The sequence below is a fragment of the Cordyceps javanica genome, chromosome 6 (genome assembly GCF_051103115.1).
Source record: "Cordyceps javanica chromosome 6, complete sequence".
Lineage (NCBI taxonomy): Eukaryota > Fungi > Ascomycota > Sordariomycetes > Hypocreales > Cordycipitaceae > Cordyceps > Cordyceps javanica.
The window spans coordinates 938741-955223 of NC_139300.1; the positions used below are offsets into that span (position 1 = coordinate 938741).

The 16483-nt window shown below is 52.7% G+C and overlaps 4 protein-coding genes across 4 annotated transcripts; 2 read left to right on the top strand and 2 right to left on the bottom strand.

The window, feature by feature from the left end:
• Positions 1-3840: 3840 nt before the first annotated feature.
• V2A60_008740 (NYN domain-containing protein) lies at positions 3841-4611 on the top strand (the record flags this gene model as incomplete). The annotated part of the gene is made up of 1 exon (XM_083260012.1): positions 3841-4611. One exon carries the CDS (start codon positions 3841-3843, stop codon positions 4609-4611), a length of 771 nt encoding a protein of 256 aa, XP_083116138.1.
• A 2448-nt stretch (positions 4612-7059) lies between these two features.
• Positions 7060-13154, bottom strand: V2A60_008741 (uncharacterized protein; the record flags this gene model as incomplete). Its single annotated transcript, XM_083260013.1, has 5 exons — positions 7060-9616; positions 9696-9877; positions 9935-10756; positions 10827-13015; positions 13115-13154. 5 exons carry the CDS (start codon positions 13152-13154, stop codon positions 7060-7062), a joined length of 5790 nt encoding a protein of 1929 aa, XP_083116139.1.
• Positions 13155-13256: 102 nt separating this feature from the next.
• Positions 13257-13631, bottom strand: V2A60_008742 (uncharacterized protein; the record flags this gene model as incomplete). The annotated part of the gene is made up of 1 exon (XM_083260014.1): positions 13257-13631. One exon carries the CDS (start codon positions 13629-13631, stop codon positions 13257-13259), a length of 375 nt encoding a protein of 124 aa, XP_083116140.1.
• Positions 13632-13998: 367 nt separating this feature from the next.
• V2A60_008743 (uncharacterized protein) lies at positions 13999-14694 on the top strand (the record flags this gene model as incomplete). The annotated part of the gene is made up of 1 exon (XM_083260015.1): positions 13999-14694. One exon carries the CDS (start codon positions 13999-14001, stop codon positions 14692-14694), a length of 696 nt encoding a protein of 231 aa, XP_083116141.1.
• Positions 14695-16483: the final 1789 nt, after the last annotated feature.

Genomic DNA, 16483 nt, shown 5'->3' on the forward strand with positions numbered 1-16483 from the left:
AAGATGCCATTGATTGTTAATATTGCTATTAAATGATGTGATCAAAATAAGGTTTATTAGAACCTTCGAGACTCACAATAGTCAACTATATAAAGAGGAATTTCCTCTAGTTATTCTTAGAAAAAGAGAAGCTCTTTTGACCTGACTTTGAGGACCTACAAGTTCATGAGGTTGATCGTGACTGTGTTTGTGACACCCAGCCTTCATCTGCAGACACAAAAACCCGCTGTAAACTACTCGTATCTGTATTTAGCAAGACTAAAGTATAATAAGAAGAGTTATTCTGCCTTCCGAGATTATTGAATCCTCGATAATCGGTTTATAGGCGTGTTGTGCCCTATCAAATAGCTGCGCGGGGGTATAGCCGTCATTATTTTCATGAGCTATATCGCTCTCCCTTTCCTGCAAAAGCTTGGCGCTTTCGAAATTTGACTTGATCACAGCGATGTGGAGGGGTGGGGGGTCGCCTGCTGAGACCTGCAACTGCAAGTACTCTCAGCGCTCTCTCTGACCAAATCAGCTCTGGCCTCGTGACCCGTGTTGTCTTTGGCACTGGTCTCCGTGCCGCCGGCAGCAGTTTGGGCATTTTCTGTTGCTCTATCCGTCACAGAGCCTTGGACGGTGCGGTCCCCTTTGTTAGTTTCAACTTGCGTCATGGCGATTGGATCTATGCAAAAGATTGGAAAAAAGGAGACAAGTTTGTTGAGAAGCGAAAGATTGCTGAGGCAGGAGCGGGCAGCTGCCAGTCTTTTGTACTTTTTCTGCCTTGCCGAAGACACGACTTCAACGCACGGAAAGGCTCACGCCATCTGAAGGCATCCCTGCAAATTCCCGACTGCGGCCGTCGCAATCAACTACACAAGATGCAAATTCGCCTATAGACAGACGTGGACGACGTCGCGTGGATACTCGAAGACGGCAAAGCGACGGAAGAAGCCATAGCGCTCGTACCACAGGGATCTGACATGAACTTCACTGTCTTCGACCTCACAAGACCGCCACTAGAGGCATTGAGCAAGGCACACTCGGGCGTCCAATGCAACAGCCAACTGCAACCGTCGCAATACTCCTGGCGAAAATGCCATTGCAGCCTACACATGGGTCGCATGATGCTGTGAGTGCATGAAAGGGTGGAAATTTATGTCGCGTGTATCCTGAGAACTGGATCTTTCGGGAAAGCCCCTGAGGTCGTATTCGTTTGAACGAGCAGACCGTCGAAGTTCCAACTTTCTATTCACGTCATAAAGACTGCGATAGGCGTCCTGACAATGGGCAAGGCGTTCTCGGAAGAAATTCTGCGTGGTGAAGTCGATGGCGCAGATCGGCCGCACCTCATCATTTCTCTACCTGGCCTCATTCGTTCCGAAAACAAACACCGGTCTGGGTATGCGTCGACATTGTGGCCTGCAGGGCTTCTAATGAGTCAGCCAGACCGGCGCCGACCGCTCCGTGCATGCCGTTCAACTCATACCAATGTCGGCTGATCTGTCTCGGCCTTGGCATATAAATAACGTAGGGGCTCTCCTTTTTGTTCTCAACTCTTTCACTCCCTTCACAGATTTTCTCTACTTGTATCGCGAACACAAAGGGATTGTGGGACGGCGGTGAGTACATCTACGTGAACTCGTTGCTCCATCTGACGCTTCGCACAGCAGGCATGAACGACCAAGCGAATCTAGTCTGGGCTTCTGAAGCTCAAGCAAAGAACTTCCTAAGCCATCGTTTCTACGAAGACGCAGACAGGCTCATGAAAGAGGCTCAATGTCTATGGAACCCAGACCTGAGAGTTTCTCAACCGAAATTCACCGTGGACCAGCACAGGAAACTACAATGTGGCCTTGTGACGGCGTCGGAAGAACGAGCACACCGTTTCTGTCGCCTTGGGTCTTTTAGCATTGCACAAGACCATATGGACACGGCTGTGCGTAGATGGACTGCGAGCTCCGGCACGACTCGGCCTCGATTCTTTCCACGCGACACTATGCGGATGGTGAGACTCTCGCGGATGACTCCAAATGGTGGAGGACCGCGATTTCATACGCCTGGTGAACGAGGTTTCTCACAATTCAGTGCCCGCCTAGGCACTGGAAGCTGGGTCTTTTCAACACTTGCAGCTCGAAAGACCGCCCAGCAAACTAGTAACCAGTGCATCAAGAGCTCGACGGGGGGGAATGATTGCGCTATTTGCATGGATCCCATCACCAAACTCTGCGAAAAAGAGATCGGAAAATGTGCCCACGAGTTTCATCAACATTGTATATCCTCATGGATTAGAAGGAACAAGTCTTGCCCACTCTGTCGAGCGGCTTGGCGAGCATTAATTAGGTATAAGAGGAGATAGATTGGTAACATGGTAAAATTTAGTGATACTGCGAGCTTTGATGAGTTTGTGCAAGCCTAAATAATAGATGAAGAGCTGAGCGTGGCAAAACATTCACGAAGTGGTGAGCGAGGACTCAGATTCCCCAATGCCAGTTCACCTTGAGCCTGCGGAGAACACGAAATTGTTTGTTTGGAGCCCGTGCAACGTAGATGCCAACGATGCAAGAAAGGCGGCGCATGGGCTTTAAAGGCGAGGTTTAACTACGAGCAGAGGTGGATGTAAATTTATATTAGCTGAGACAATCTCCTGATTAAACCAGTGTCGAGTGCAGATCTCAACATACCCACTTTCTGTCTCAGATATACACCAAAGAATAGCTTTTCTCTTACTCAACAACCGCTCTATGACTATTACTGCCTTGCGTGACACATGCTGGCGGCTGCTGGAGGGGCGGGGCTGCGCATCTTTCCAACACGCCTTGGCATGTCGGTGACGATTCTGCGTAGGCTCTTCAATTCTTGTCAATGCCAGTACGAAGCTCCGCGCGTACACCGGTGCCAAGCTGAGCGGTTCCCCCAACGTTCGTCTGATCGGGAAAATGAAGAAGATCGCTGAACTACAGCGGGAGATACGGATACAGTTATGGGCTGATGCGGGTCAACTGTCGTTCTTTTTCTTTGAATCGAAATTTCTGAGCTGCGCGGCCACAACGTTTGCTGCACTACCTGGGTGACGAGGTGGTCCTACCGCGCGCCGTGTAGAGAAGCGCAAGCCGCAAGTCACGACATTTCAGCTCAAAAATGCAACGTGGACCGAGTCGTGGTCCGATTTGACACCGTCCTCGATGGACCTTCTTCTTATGGACGAGGCGGCCGTTAATTTCCCTGCTTCGACTTCAGAGCATGCGAGTCACAAAGCGAGGGAGAATTGCGAGAAGGTATTGCAGCTGGTTGACAAGGCGTTTGTCATACCATCGCCGCACACACCCAGCTTCGCAGCGTCCGTCAAATCCCCGTTGGTTTTCGAACTAAAGGATTTGCTAGCGACTGCTCACATGCTGCAATGATGTGCAACAATCTGTACATCAAACCTGGTGCTGACACGACATTTACCGAGAATCCACGCTGGGTTCGCGACCTTTTCAAAACCGCAGTGCAGGATCCCTGTGGCTTTTACGCTCTCGGCAAATTGAGCGGTGTTTCCAATTGAAGGCTAAAGGAGCAATACCCTCGCGCCGCAGTTGTTTGCAGTGCTCTTCACGCGCCACTCTTTTGAGAACCTGCTGGCTAGCCGAAATGCCCTGGAAAACGCACTTGGCTTAGGTCAACCCATCTAACGCCGGAAACGTCGAATGGCGTTGTCAACAAGGTAGCCAAACTTGGTTCAGGTAGCACATAGAGCGCAGCGTAGCACGTGATGGTTTCCATTTCCGGCAAAAGCGGGATGGCGATAGATGGTCGAGTTCGGCACCACAAGACAAGATTACGAAGTGTGACGATTCACGAACAATGACGATCATGTCGAATAAAATTGCTGTATTGATTGACGCGGATAACGCACAGCCTTGCAAGGCGAGACTTGTCTTGGCAGAAGTCGCAAAATATGGCACGGCGAGTGTCAAGAGGGCGTACGGTGATTGGACGGAGTCAACTCTCAAAGGGTGGAAAGAACAGCTCCTCGAAAATTCGATACAGCCGATACAGCAGTTTGCCTATACGAAGGGGAAAAACTCGACAGATGCAGCCATGGTCATTGACGCGATGGATCTGCTGCATTCACGGCAATTGGACGGCTTCTGCCTGGTGTCTAGCGACAGCGATTTTACCCGTCTTGCATCACGAATTCGAGAGTCCGGATTAACTGTGTACGGCTGTGGGGTTCGCACGACACCGAAGCCATTTGTTTCTGCATGCGACAAATTCATCCATGTGGAAAATCTGACACCGAACAGCCACATGATAAAACAGGTCGAGGACGGATCGAGCGGTGGAGGCGCTGATCATGCTGACGAGAACCTCGAAAACGTTGCTGATCTACTTCGAGCGGCGGCAGAGGCAACGTCAGACCATGATGGTTGGGCAGGAATCTGTGAAATAGGCGATATCATGGTGAAAAGACATCCAGACTTTGATCCGCGCAATTATGGGCATAAGAAGCTTACCGATCTACTTGCTGCTCTCGATGACACGTTCGAGATTTGTCGCCGAAGTCCCGGTAAAGGGAAGCCAGAGCTTCCGTACGCGCGTAGAAAGGCAGATAACAATGGCTCAAGACGGGCTCAGGGGTGACTGGAACACGCTGCACAAGAATGTCGTGAATATATATCGGATTATCACATCTCGGTCGGCATCAATGTCGCATAATCACAGTGATGGAAGCGCTTGACGTGAACGGTGATACTTTCCTCCGAATCCACTCCATTTGCCTTTGGGGGGTCTCGTCCATGCGTTCGAGCCGCCGCCAGGCCAGCGCTGGAGATCTCAGGTGTGACCGCTGTTGCTGAAGTCTCTGTGAGAAGACGCCTTACCTTTCTGGCAGGGCTGCCTTTGTATTGCAGAGCGCGCGACCAGGTACCTCCGCGTTATCCGGATCAAGCCCTGTCGTGAAAAAGCAGGCCAGGTCATGTTTAATTGCGGTCGCGCACAGAGCTTGGCAGGTATCCGTCTCGGTGACGGGGGGTCCATCAGCGGCCCGCGAAGTACGCCAGTCGTAGAAGCGTAGGGAAGCGATGTATATACCACGGTTGGACCAGGCCTTGTGTTGTACCATAGAGCGTGCACGGGACAGTTCAAAGAGCCTGACAGGGAACAAGCCCAGCATCTAGTGGGCGATCAGCTCAGGTTACGGTTAAAAGAATATTGGTATGGGCTACATGAATAGTATGCGTGTCAGAGAAGGCCAGGCAACATCTGGGCTGAACCTTCAGCTCATTCAATGGTCCGCCTGGAAAGGAAAAGCAAGGAAACATCTGGCACCAACATCATCGATTTAGCCTGATAGCCCACTAATCTCAATTCTTGGCAATTCTCAAGAGTATCCTTGTCTAAGGTAGCTGTATTCCGGTTACAGCAATACCGCGCTACAGGGGTACGGGCGGCGGAGCGCAGCACGATCCGGCATCAGCGTAAGGCACTTCATATCGGTGGGGTAGTCGCTATTGCTGATCCCGTGCTTGTAAGGGAAGTGTTATTACTACCCAATTTGCTGCAGAGCAGTGATATGCCTCTAACCGCTGAAGGCTGGCGCCTCTCGTATTGTTACGCTGCATGCTAGTTTTTTCGCGGCCTTGTCCGTGTTCCTGGGCATGGTGTGATAGGCCCCTGTCTTTTGTTGAAAACAAAGACCGCGTTTTATCGAACAGATGTAGCATCACGTCTTGTTCGTTTCGATTTGTTTGTATGACAACGTCCACGGCTGCGGGAGCACCGAGCCGCCCATGAAATGCATGCACCCGTTCTTAGGCAAGCAATTGACGTATTTCACAACGCTGGCGAACAAGCACACGTCCAACATTTTGCAGACGGATAGCTACACAACGGCCACCTGGGCGCGCAGCTTAAGACACCATGCGCGGATAGTCTTTACCCAGCTCTATTTTCTCAACATGAGCTTCCAAGTTGAAATTTACTTCTAGCAGTGCTATCCGAGCCAAAGCAAAATGCAGTCTCCTCAGAACGATGACCATTCTACCCTCCTCGCATGCATCAATGCAGCAAAGGATGTCCTCGAAGTGCTTCGACTGCTTCTTGGCGTGTGTGGCATCTTGGCTAGGCTATTCGCGGCTTGAGGACTTCTCCCAAAGTATGTGTGCGACCAAATTGACTATGCGTTCAGCGTCGTTGACATCTTTCAGTAGTATCCAAGTCCAACGCCTGGCCTGCGTTCTGCCGTTCGCCATCCGACCGTTTCCTCCTCACGAAGTACCTCGCCGGCACCAGCTTGGGAACGACATTTCCGATTGACGGATGGGGACAGAGTCCTCAATAGATGCTTCGTTGAAGGATTGGCGCTGTTGTATTGTATTGATATAGCTTGTATTAAGTTAGTTAAATTGATTCGATTTGATTGGTATTGAATACGTCTGCCTGCCAAGGAAAGCGATTGTGTGTTTTCATGGTTACTTACGATGTACCGTCCGGGTTGTAGCCTGGCGCTGAGATTTGTTAATACCATGATTGTCAGGTTCTGCGGGCCGTAGTGAGTTTACCGCTCTTACTGTGTCAAATTGCTTTGCCATGTTGTTCACTTGCATTTTTCGCTTTGATTTGATTTGATTTGATTTGATTTGATTTGACTATTACGTCCGTCTGCGCCCTAGTGTAGGCTTTTGGACGTGCTATCGAGCCTTCTACGGATCAATGTACAGTCGTACCCTCTAAGTGGGCCCCAACTAGGCGCGTCGCGCCCATGTTCTCACTAGTTGCCCCTGGAATACTTTTCCTGCCATCATCCTCCAACTGTAGCAGTTTCGCGCCCAATGGCATATATCTGTCTGAATCGATACCCGTCAGCGGGATCACGATGATGCTGGCGATCTGCGCCTGCGGCTGCCACCGCGGGCGCGTCGCGCCAACAACTGTTGTCTCCGGGTCTTTCTACGGGGACCAGCGGGAGCCCTTCTGTCAGTGGCGTATATCGCCCAAAACAAAGGAAAGATGTGAAGATTTAACGAGCAGCGCAAACTACTCGGGCTGGATACTGTACAGAGCGCGCCAGGCTTGTACACATGCAAAGTGCTACATGCGCTTGTTGATCTTCGAATAGTAGAAGTCAGCAATGCGTACGTACACCTGGTAGGATCTACCGAGGAATTTCCCTATCGCCGTCTCTAGGTCGGGGTTCAGCCGAACCCGGAGATGGCCAGGGATTTTCCTACAGTAGAAAAGATGGGTGGGCGACTTCTGGCGCCCGCAAGGGCACTCCAGCGTCGCCTGTCCTAGGTGGAATCTCTCGTGGTATTCCGCAAAGTCGCCGTGTTGTGATCGCGCAGTCAGAAGATAGCCGAGCAGGCGGCGGGGAAGGCTGAGTTCTAGGAGTTTCTTCAGCTCGGCACTGAGTCCAAGCTTCAGGTACTCCGTTCTCTCAACCGATGCCCACCAGGCTCGGTGATCGATTGTTATCTGCTTCTTCATCTGTCTCTTTCTATACGCGATAGATGGCAGGTGTTCATATGTGGGGAGCGTAGCGCCATGTTTCGCAAGTTGGTCGGCTAGTTCGTTGCCGAAAATGCCAGTGTGGCCAGGCGACCATTTGACTGAGATCAGGTACGGGTGTCTGTCACCAAATTTCTGGAATTCTCGGAAGCATACCTGCGAAGAGTCTGCCGCCGTCGCTCCGATGCAGTCAATCACGGACGTGTTGTCCATGCAGACTGTGATCGGCTCGAGGCTGCTGTTCTGTTGCATGGCCGCTTTCAATCCTGCGAGCGCGCCGTGTATTTCGGCGTCAAATACTTCTCGACGTCCCAGCTGTCCGGAACCCCAATCCAGAAGTTGTCCGTGGTGGAATACAGCGAAGCCGTATCCCGCCGTGTCCTTGTCTGTTTTGGAGCCGTCACTGAAGACTACATAGCCCGCGGGTCGACCGGCGAGCCACTGCTCGAATTCTATTACAGCCTTGTCTTTGGCGAGCCTCTCTGCAGGCCCTTCTACTTGTATGTTATCAGAGAACCTCTGTGGGATGAGTCTTGGTCGCTCAACCTTGGAAGTGCGGGATGCGGTCCGCAGGAGCCTCGAGTGCCTGAGTGCCATTCGTTCTGCGATGAGTGGTTTCTCATTTAGCTCGATTTCTCTCTGCGACTGCCGCAGCCGTTTGCTGATTGGGTGTGCTTTGTCCAGTGTAGCATAGCGGACCGCGATGCGTTCCTGGATATGTCGGAGGAGGACGCTCGCGGGTGGGATACCGGCTTCTTTCCAGAGAAGTTCTAGTGGCGTTGTCTTCCACATGGGTAGGATCGTCTTGCATGCAAGTTTCAGTACACGCTGTATCTTGCCTAGGTTCGTTTTGGAGATGTGGTTTCTTTTGAGGTGTGAGCTGCCTGTATCCAAACCAGGTAACCACGCATCCAATCCATGGAATAGGGTCGGCATAGCCACGGCCCATGCTGCACGACGGGCGGCGGTTGCTGCCATGCCTCGCACGGTATTGTTCATGGCTCGGAGTTGATTAATCACTCTGCGAGCCTTCTGCGTCCACTCACTGACGTGGTGGTTGAAGGTGAGTTTTTTGTCTAGCCAGATGCCGAGCCATCGCATAGATGTGGATGCCCGTATCTCCTTGTCGCCGTGGTAGATGATGGGAGATAGGCTGTGATCTGCCTTGCGTCTAGAAAAAGGCATGATTTCTGTCTTTTCCGGGTCAAAGTGGATCGCCTCGCCTCTTCCCCAGGTCTCCATGGCCGCGATTGCCTCATTCGCTTGCTTCGCTGTGTCCTCCAGCGAGTCTCCGACGAAGAGCATCGCTGTGTCGTCTGCGTATCCGTATCTCTGGCTTGCGCCCGAGAGAAAGTAGATCGCCGCTGTGATCAGGACATATAGTATCGGTGAGATCGGGGAGCCTTGGGGCAGGCCGCACCGCAGTCTCGCGCTTGGTGTGGTCGCGTCTTGAAAACGCACGCTGGCTAGTCTGTCTAGCAGGAAGCTGGCTATCCACCGGATCAAGAAGTCCGGCCATCCCTGTCGTCGTAGGCAAAGGATCATGCGATTGCGAAGGATGGCGTCGAAGGCGCCCATAACGTCTTCCGTGACTAGAGTTGCCACCTGGCCGGCGGCGAGTGCTTTCTCGATGTCGTATATTAGGGAAACCACGATGTCTACAGCGGACCGCTTCGGCAGCGCACCAGCCTGGTTCGGATGAAGGATACCATATTTCATGGCAGCGTATGCCATTCTTCTTGCAATCACCCGTTCTAAGCCTTTGCTGAGGCAGGACAGGAGTGATATTGGTCGCCATGTAGACACCTTGCTGAGGTCCCGCTTGTTAAGCTTCGGTATCATGACAACCTCTGCAGTCTTGAAGACGCTGGGATGATGACCGAGTCGTAGGCAAGCATTGTATAGTCTCGTGACGGGTCGGGCAATATGCGGCGAAGCTGCCTGCAGCATCCTGGTCGTAATTCCGTCTGAGCCGGGCGTTGTGTTCCCGGTGTGTAAGACAGCCGTCTCCACCTCCTTGGTCGAGATGGTTCTCGCGAATGGAATCTCTTTGGGGGGGACTGACAGCTGGTTGCCATCCGTTGGCGATGTCGTCTGACGCGTCGCGGCGTTCCAGTTTCTCTTTCCGTAGCGCCATGGCCTTCTCTATGTCAGTAGAGTAAGTCGTATCGCCCACCTGGAGCGGCGGGGGCTGAAGACGTTGTCTTGGTTTCATCCACCTGGTAAGTTTGTAAACGCCTTCCGCCGTAGTCACTTCGTTGATTGTATCACGCCAGAACTTCTGTCTTGTGCGTCTTAGGGTGCGGCAGAATTTGACCCTGGCCCGTTGCACGTCCTCTCCTCTTTGGTTCTTGTAGATGCGTCGTGTAATACGAAGGTCGTCGTGCGCGTCTTTGCACTCCTGGTTCGACCATGGAGAGCTTCGTGCGCGGCGACCGCGACTGACCCTGCCACATACCCTGGCAGAGCTCTGGAGGATCTCTTGGAGCCGTCTGGCCATGTCCTCGATCTGAGCTTCTGAGTCTATGTGGATTGGTAGTGACTTCACCGCCATGCCTACATGGTCTCCAAAAGCTTTGATCTCATCTGGTGTTGTTACTCTGACCTTCCCTGGTGTAGTCTGGGCCGGTTCCCTATTTGGGATCTCAATACCAATGGTGTAGTGAAAAGGCCCTGTCGTGAGGTGAACTTCCACCGTGGCGGACGCTTCTGGTATGTTTGAAAAGACTAGGTCGATTGTGCTGCTTCTTGCTCTGCGTTTGGTCATGGTTGTTGCTTCGTCAGGCTCATTCAGCAGGTGTAGGTCATGTTTTTCGGTCCATTCATGAATGCGATTCCCATCTTGCGAGGCTGGCCGGTCTGCCTGCCAGGAGGTATGGAAGGCGTTCATGTCGCCGGCCACAATGCAGTTCCCTGGTGGAGCCCATTCTTCGAGGACTCGCAGTGTACTCTCCACCTCTGGCCTGTTGTAGAGGTTGAGGATGGTTATCCCGTTGACCCTAACCCACAGAAGGTCTCGGTGCTTTGGTGGTGTAATCTGTTCTGCTTGGATCTTGCGATCGATTTTGACATATGTCATCACACGTGGGCGCGTGTCGTTGTTATACCAAAAGTCGACCGCGCTAAAGCAAAGAAAGCCCGGGTGGTACTGAGTTCGACAGAGCTCTTTCTTCTTGTTGTAGGACGTGTTTGGTTCTTGAAGGATCACTACGCTGTAGCCCTCCAGGAACGCGAGCTGGAGGGCGGCGCTATGTGCTTCTTTTCCCTTGTCCACGTTTGCCTGAAAGATTTTGATGGTCACTGGTTGGGGTTCAGCTCGTCTTTTGTTACTCATGTGTGGATCGAGTCACCATTCGTCGTTTCGGTGGCGATTGTTCTCGTCGCCGAGCTTCCTGCGGGGGGCTGCTCGGGGGAGAGTGCCGGGGGGAAGTTTGAACGAAGATCTCTTGTTCGGCCGGTGCATCACTGGAGGGGTTTGTGGTCTCGGAAGGGATGATTTGTCGAGCTAGATCTGCGCTGATGTACCTCTTTTTCAAGAGCGTAGGCCTTGATGCAATCTGTACCCTGGACCCTTTTGTCGCTGGGACTCCCATTCTATGTATGGTTGCGGTGCGCACGATGCTCCTCTGGTTGGTAGCCAGCTGCTGCTGTTGGTGGTTCTGTTGTGCAGGAGCGACCACGTCGTCGTCACCGCTATTGTTCGCGTCGTTCTCATCCTCGCTGTGGTCGCTCACGCCTTCTCCTCCTCCTTCAGCTGCTTCGTGCCCAGCACTGTTTTCGACTTCATTTCCTCCTCCTTCTAGTTGTTCTTGGCTATCCGGTACCTCGTCAGCCCTTCCTGGTTCAGCATCTTTCTCCTGAACCCCTTCGTTGTTCTGTAGTTGTTCTTGTTCTGTGTCTCCCAAATTCTCGTCTTCTCCGAAAGCGGGGAGGCAGTCCTCCTGTGGTGTCGTGGTGGCGTTCGCTTCGGTTGTGTCTGCCATCTCTGTGTCGACTTCGTCTGTGGTGGTGTTCATCGTGGCTTCGTTGCGCGCTTGCGGGTTGTCAAGTGACTGGGCCATCATTTCCATGTTCTGTCGTCTGTAGTCATCGGCTCCGAGTTTCCTGGCGTGGGTTCTCTGCGACTTCGAGAGTTTGTGGAAAGTGTCCCCAACTTTCTTCGGTCGTGCGTAGCATTGCCCGAAGTGTGCGTGGTGGGGGCCATCGCAGTTGGCGCATCTTGGTGTTGCTTGGCAGTTTTGAGTGTCGTGCTCGGTTTGGCTGACGCCGCAGGTTCTGCATGTTTTCGTCGCTGTGCACTGCACAGGTGGGTGGAATTGCCAGCAGTTCTGGCATTGCACGAGTCGTCGGGGCTTCGTCATGAGGAACGAATACGCGCCCAGGCCGAGGAGTCTAAAGGTGCCCTGTACGGGCTTTTCGAACGATATAATCAGAGTTGTCTTCGTTGGGTCACTGCTGGGTTTGACTGAGCGGCGCCACCGCACAGGAGTTTGGCCGGTCTGGGCTACGATTTCTTCGCTGATAGTTGCGTTGAAGTCAAGTATGGTCTCATCATATGAGCGCAATTCACTCGGAAAATCTTTGATAAGGTATGTGAACCATGTTACTTGCTTCTCTGCTACGGTAAGGTCCACATTTGGTCCCCATTGCTCTTGTGATTCCAGTATCTTCTTTTGGATCTCCTTGTTGCGTGCTACGACCGACCAACCTGTATTTGTCTTGGTGATGTTCTGGACATCGTTAGCACCTAGCGTAAGCTTCTCAAAAATGGCGGTTCGAATTTGGAAGGGTTTCTTCTCGAAGAAGCTAGATCCCTCCTTGAGGCGAAGCAGAATTCGGCGGTCTGTGTAGTTGCTGGCGGCAACGGGCTGCCTGCGGGCAGGAGCGATGTGCACGTCGCCCGGGGCTTGGCGCGCCGCCGCTTGAGTGACGTCTGCGAAGCTTACTGCCTTTGGGCGGGGCAACTGGTTGTCGATTGGCGGCCTAGCCGCTGCTGGCTTATCTCTGACTGGTAAGTTTATCGGCGGAGGATCCTGGCTGTAACCTGCAGTGTCTCCGGAGTGGAGGAACTGATTCCAGTGGTGAAGCAGGGACTTCGTGAAGTCGTTGGCGACGGCGTGGGCGTATCCGCGGTCGAATTTTCTTGCGCACGCGGCGATGGATTCCGCAAAAGTGCGTAGTACATCGGCTCGGGTTGACATGCGTTCCTTCTCCCTGGCGATAATTTTGCGTGTCTCGGATTCTAGGTCTAGGGCGTCGAGCGTGTCGACAAGTTCATCTTCGTCGGCTTCTTCGTCGGCGAGAATCCCGTAGTAATTGGCGTTAGGGTTGGTGTCTTTCCTGAGGTGCCGGCGTTGGCGGCCACTGGTGGCGCTTGTCGGGCGTCGCACTGGGCTGCTGCTGGGCAAAAAGGGGCGAGTTGTTACTGGAGTGGCGCCTCTCATGAGCTCCTCCTGTGCATCATGGTGGAAGCCGTCCGGAAAGTGTCGGCGGCCCCTTGCGCAGCCGCGGGCAATGGCGATTGACCAATCGTCCACGCCTGCGACCGGCGCAGGAGCGCTGAAGGAATCGCTGGATGCTGCTTTCTTCTGCTTGTGCGACGCGTTGCTGAATTTTACTCTCTACAAAGGTGGGGTACCAATGTAGATGTAGGAAGGGCTCTTGCGCGTGCCGCTCATGAGTATGGGTATGTCGAATTTGTATAAGGTGGGCAGGTCGAATAGATGTCCTTGGTCAATTATCTCATCGTAGAGGATAACCGTTTTTTCTAGTTTGCCCAATCATGCGGGGTCGGGGGCATTCCGGAGCTGGTGGAACGACGCTTCGGCGAAAATATCGCTGCTGAGATCCTCGACATTGTTCACTCCTTCGGCGTCGAGGACAAAGTGGGTTGCTTCACCCTCGATTATGCAGCGAATAACGATACGACGATGCGCGAGATCGCGCCAGAGCTGCACTTCGATCCGGCGGGACGGCGCGTTCGATGCGTTGGCCACATTCTCAACCTCGTTATGAAGTCCATTCTGTTTGGAAAAGATGTCGAGGCGTTTGAGGACATCGTCGCCAAGGACTAAGCCCTGGCAAGGGCAGCGCACGACACGTGGATGCGAAGAGGCCCCGTCGGCAAAGTCGTGAGCTTTGCCATTTGGGTCCATCGGTTGGATCCAACAAGACTCGTATGCGGCAGCTGACGACGCTGAAGTTGGGAAACAACGGGGCTATTGACAACGATACCAGATGGCTATCCCAATACTACATGACCAAACGACCGTTGCGACTGCAGCCTTTCTATGAAGAGTTTATTCCCAAAGCAAAGAGAATCTTCCGAGATGGCCGGAGAAGAGAGGTAGGCCGGGGGTTTTCTCTTGTCTTGAGGAGTCAAACTTCCTCACCGAGAACGATTGGGCGGTGCTCAGGGCTTTTGACGAGATTCTCTCGGACTTTCACGTGGCTGTACAAGCGCTCCAGGGCAATGGGCAGCCACCTTGTCGCGCCTCCGCTATACGCGAGCCCTTCGGTTCGATGACTGACGTGCTAGAGGCATTTGAGTTCCTTCTGAGCAAGCTGGATGACGCAAAGTCGCAGATCGAGACGCATCCCGAGCCGGAGCATTTTGGCATTAACATCAATCTCGGCTGGATGAAGCTGGACAAGTACTACAATACCTTGAGAGATACACCGGTCTACTACGCTGCCGCTGCTTTGCATCCTGGGCTGCGATGGACTTATTTTGACGAGATTTGGGGCCGGCACCAACCGGAATGGGTTGAAGAAGCGAAGCAGATTGTGCAGCAGCTCTGGAGCAATGAATACAGTAACCTAAAAATCACAGACGCAGCCACTGCCAATGGGCCAGCGCTACAAAACCAGAAGACTGTGCTGTCCTCATTTGATAGATACCGTAATAGACACCAGCAAAACAATGCACCCACTGCCGGAGCAGATGAATACGCACGCTGGCAAACCAGCATGTCGGAGCTGGACAGAGACGTGGCTGACCCGGTGGAGTTTTGGCACCTGAAGAGATTCCAGTACCCTAAGCTGTCTCGGATTGCACTTGATGTGATGACAGTGCCGGCCATGAACCCAGAGTGCGAGAGGCTGTTCTCGGAATGGCTACTCCGCTGCGGAACAGGATGGATGCAGGAACAATTGGACTTATCCAAATCTTACGCTCATGGCTATGCGCGGGAACAATCAAGGATGTTGACAATATAAGTACTGGATAGGGCTGTATCAGTGGGGCTTGGGCAGGAGTTTCGAGGATGAGGCGGGGTAAGCGGTTTCACGATAGCTGCAAAATTACTCAATTAGGAAATCGATGTGGAGACGGCGTCGGCATGGGTCCTCAATTTTGTGGCCATCAACCCACGAGAAGCCGTCGTGGACTCAACTCACGACAGCGCTGGTGAGTAAGCTGTCAATTCCATCCACGACAACCACTTGTGGACTTGGGTGAACTGATTCCTCACATGGGTGGAACACCGCGGGGGCGACTAATACTGTTGACCGAGACACGTCGTACAGCGCTGCAGCTTTATGTGCGCCAGCTGAGTCTTGCTAGTAAGCTTCAACAGCAAGACGGACTCGCTCTTCGAGGGGACCGGTTGGCCGTCTGTTGTCAGATAGCTCTGCCTCTGATCGCTGAACATGGGAGAGTGAACCTGCGTGGTACCTGTCACAGGAGTGTTACGGATGGTCAATCTGTGTTTCACACAGATTGTAGCATGTAGATGAAGGCCCTACGTATAAAAGCTCAGGGTCTCTCTTTAAGAGCGTGAAGAAAGAAAAAAAGGAACAACGGAATCGATGACAGCTAACTGCCTCACATAACGTAACATCTGTCGTGTGTACTTTTCCATAGTTGCGGGTCTGAGTCGCGTCGATGGGGAAGCTTCTTTTCCCATCCAGCTGGTGTGGACCCTATTTCGACGTCCTGCGTATCGGAATTTGTAGCGGCCATCATCTGAGAGTGGGGCTGCCGTCCAGCGGGTGAGCGGCGACTCTCATAATCTGGATGAGACGAGGGTTGGGCTAATGCACTTATGATGGGAGTTAAAGATAATCTGTATTGGAGACTGCACTAGAGGTTCATAGAAACATCCTGTGTTTTCCATGCCAACCAGAGTATTTTAATCATTTGTTTCATTCACTAAGTGGAGTGTTTGAACTCCATTGCTGCGCTCGTTGTATTTCGAGCCGTAAACCTTCGGTATCCGGAGGTCCCGGTCTTCGGCTGGAGAGAATCATGACCGACATAGCACTTGGTCAGTCTTGTTGTTGATGCCAATCAGAGTACTCACGACATCGTTTGTGTAACAGAGGGTAGACTTAGCATAAGTGCTGTCACGAGATCGACACAACTTACAGACATTAGTAGTCTAGGGGCATGGCATCGCGAGTAGCGGGGCACAGGCCGCCTGGCAGCCCGCATAGAGTGCAACACCAGCTGGCCCCGCCACGAGCGTCGTCGCACAGGCCGCTTGGCAGGCAGCGTAAGCCGCCGGACCAGCATCAACAGTACCGGAGAGGGTAAAGGCAGCAGCGGCAATGTGGGCGCACTTCATCTCCGCGTATGTAGTAGTCAATTGAAGATATAAGGGAGAAAACGTGGTATCTGTGTCAAGCTTGGAAGAGATGCTTGAGCTACGGAAGTCATGAATGGCGACAGGAATCAGCGACGTTATCTAGTCTCCATTACGGAAAGCATCGATAAACTCAATAACGTCGATTGACTCGAACGCATGAGACAGGGAATATTGCGACGGTCCTGTGGCGGAAACGTTGGGGCCAACACCGCTGTGCTTTTCGCATTCGGACTCATGCGGTGTTGTATTGCGTGACGCAATCGAGCCCGTCATGACAGACGGCACGACAGCACCCAAGGGCCGGTTTTCAACCGGGAGATGCACACCACCGACAACGCCTGCGCCATGAGTCCTCACGACTCGACATTGTAGCTCGGTAGGTTTCCGTATCTGACCGCTCTATGGTGCCGCGTGACGCT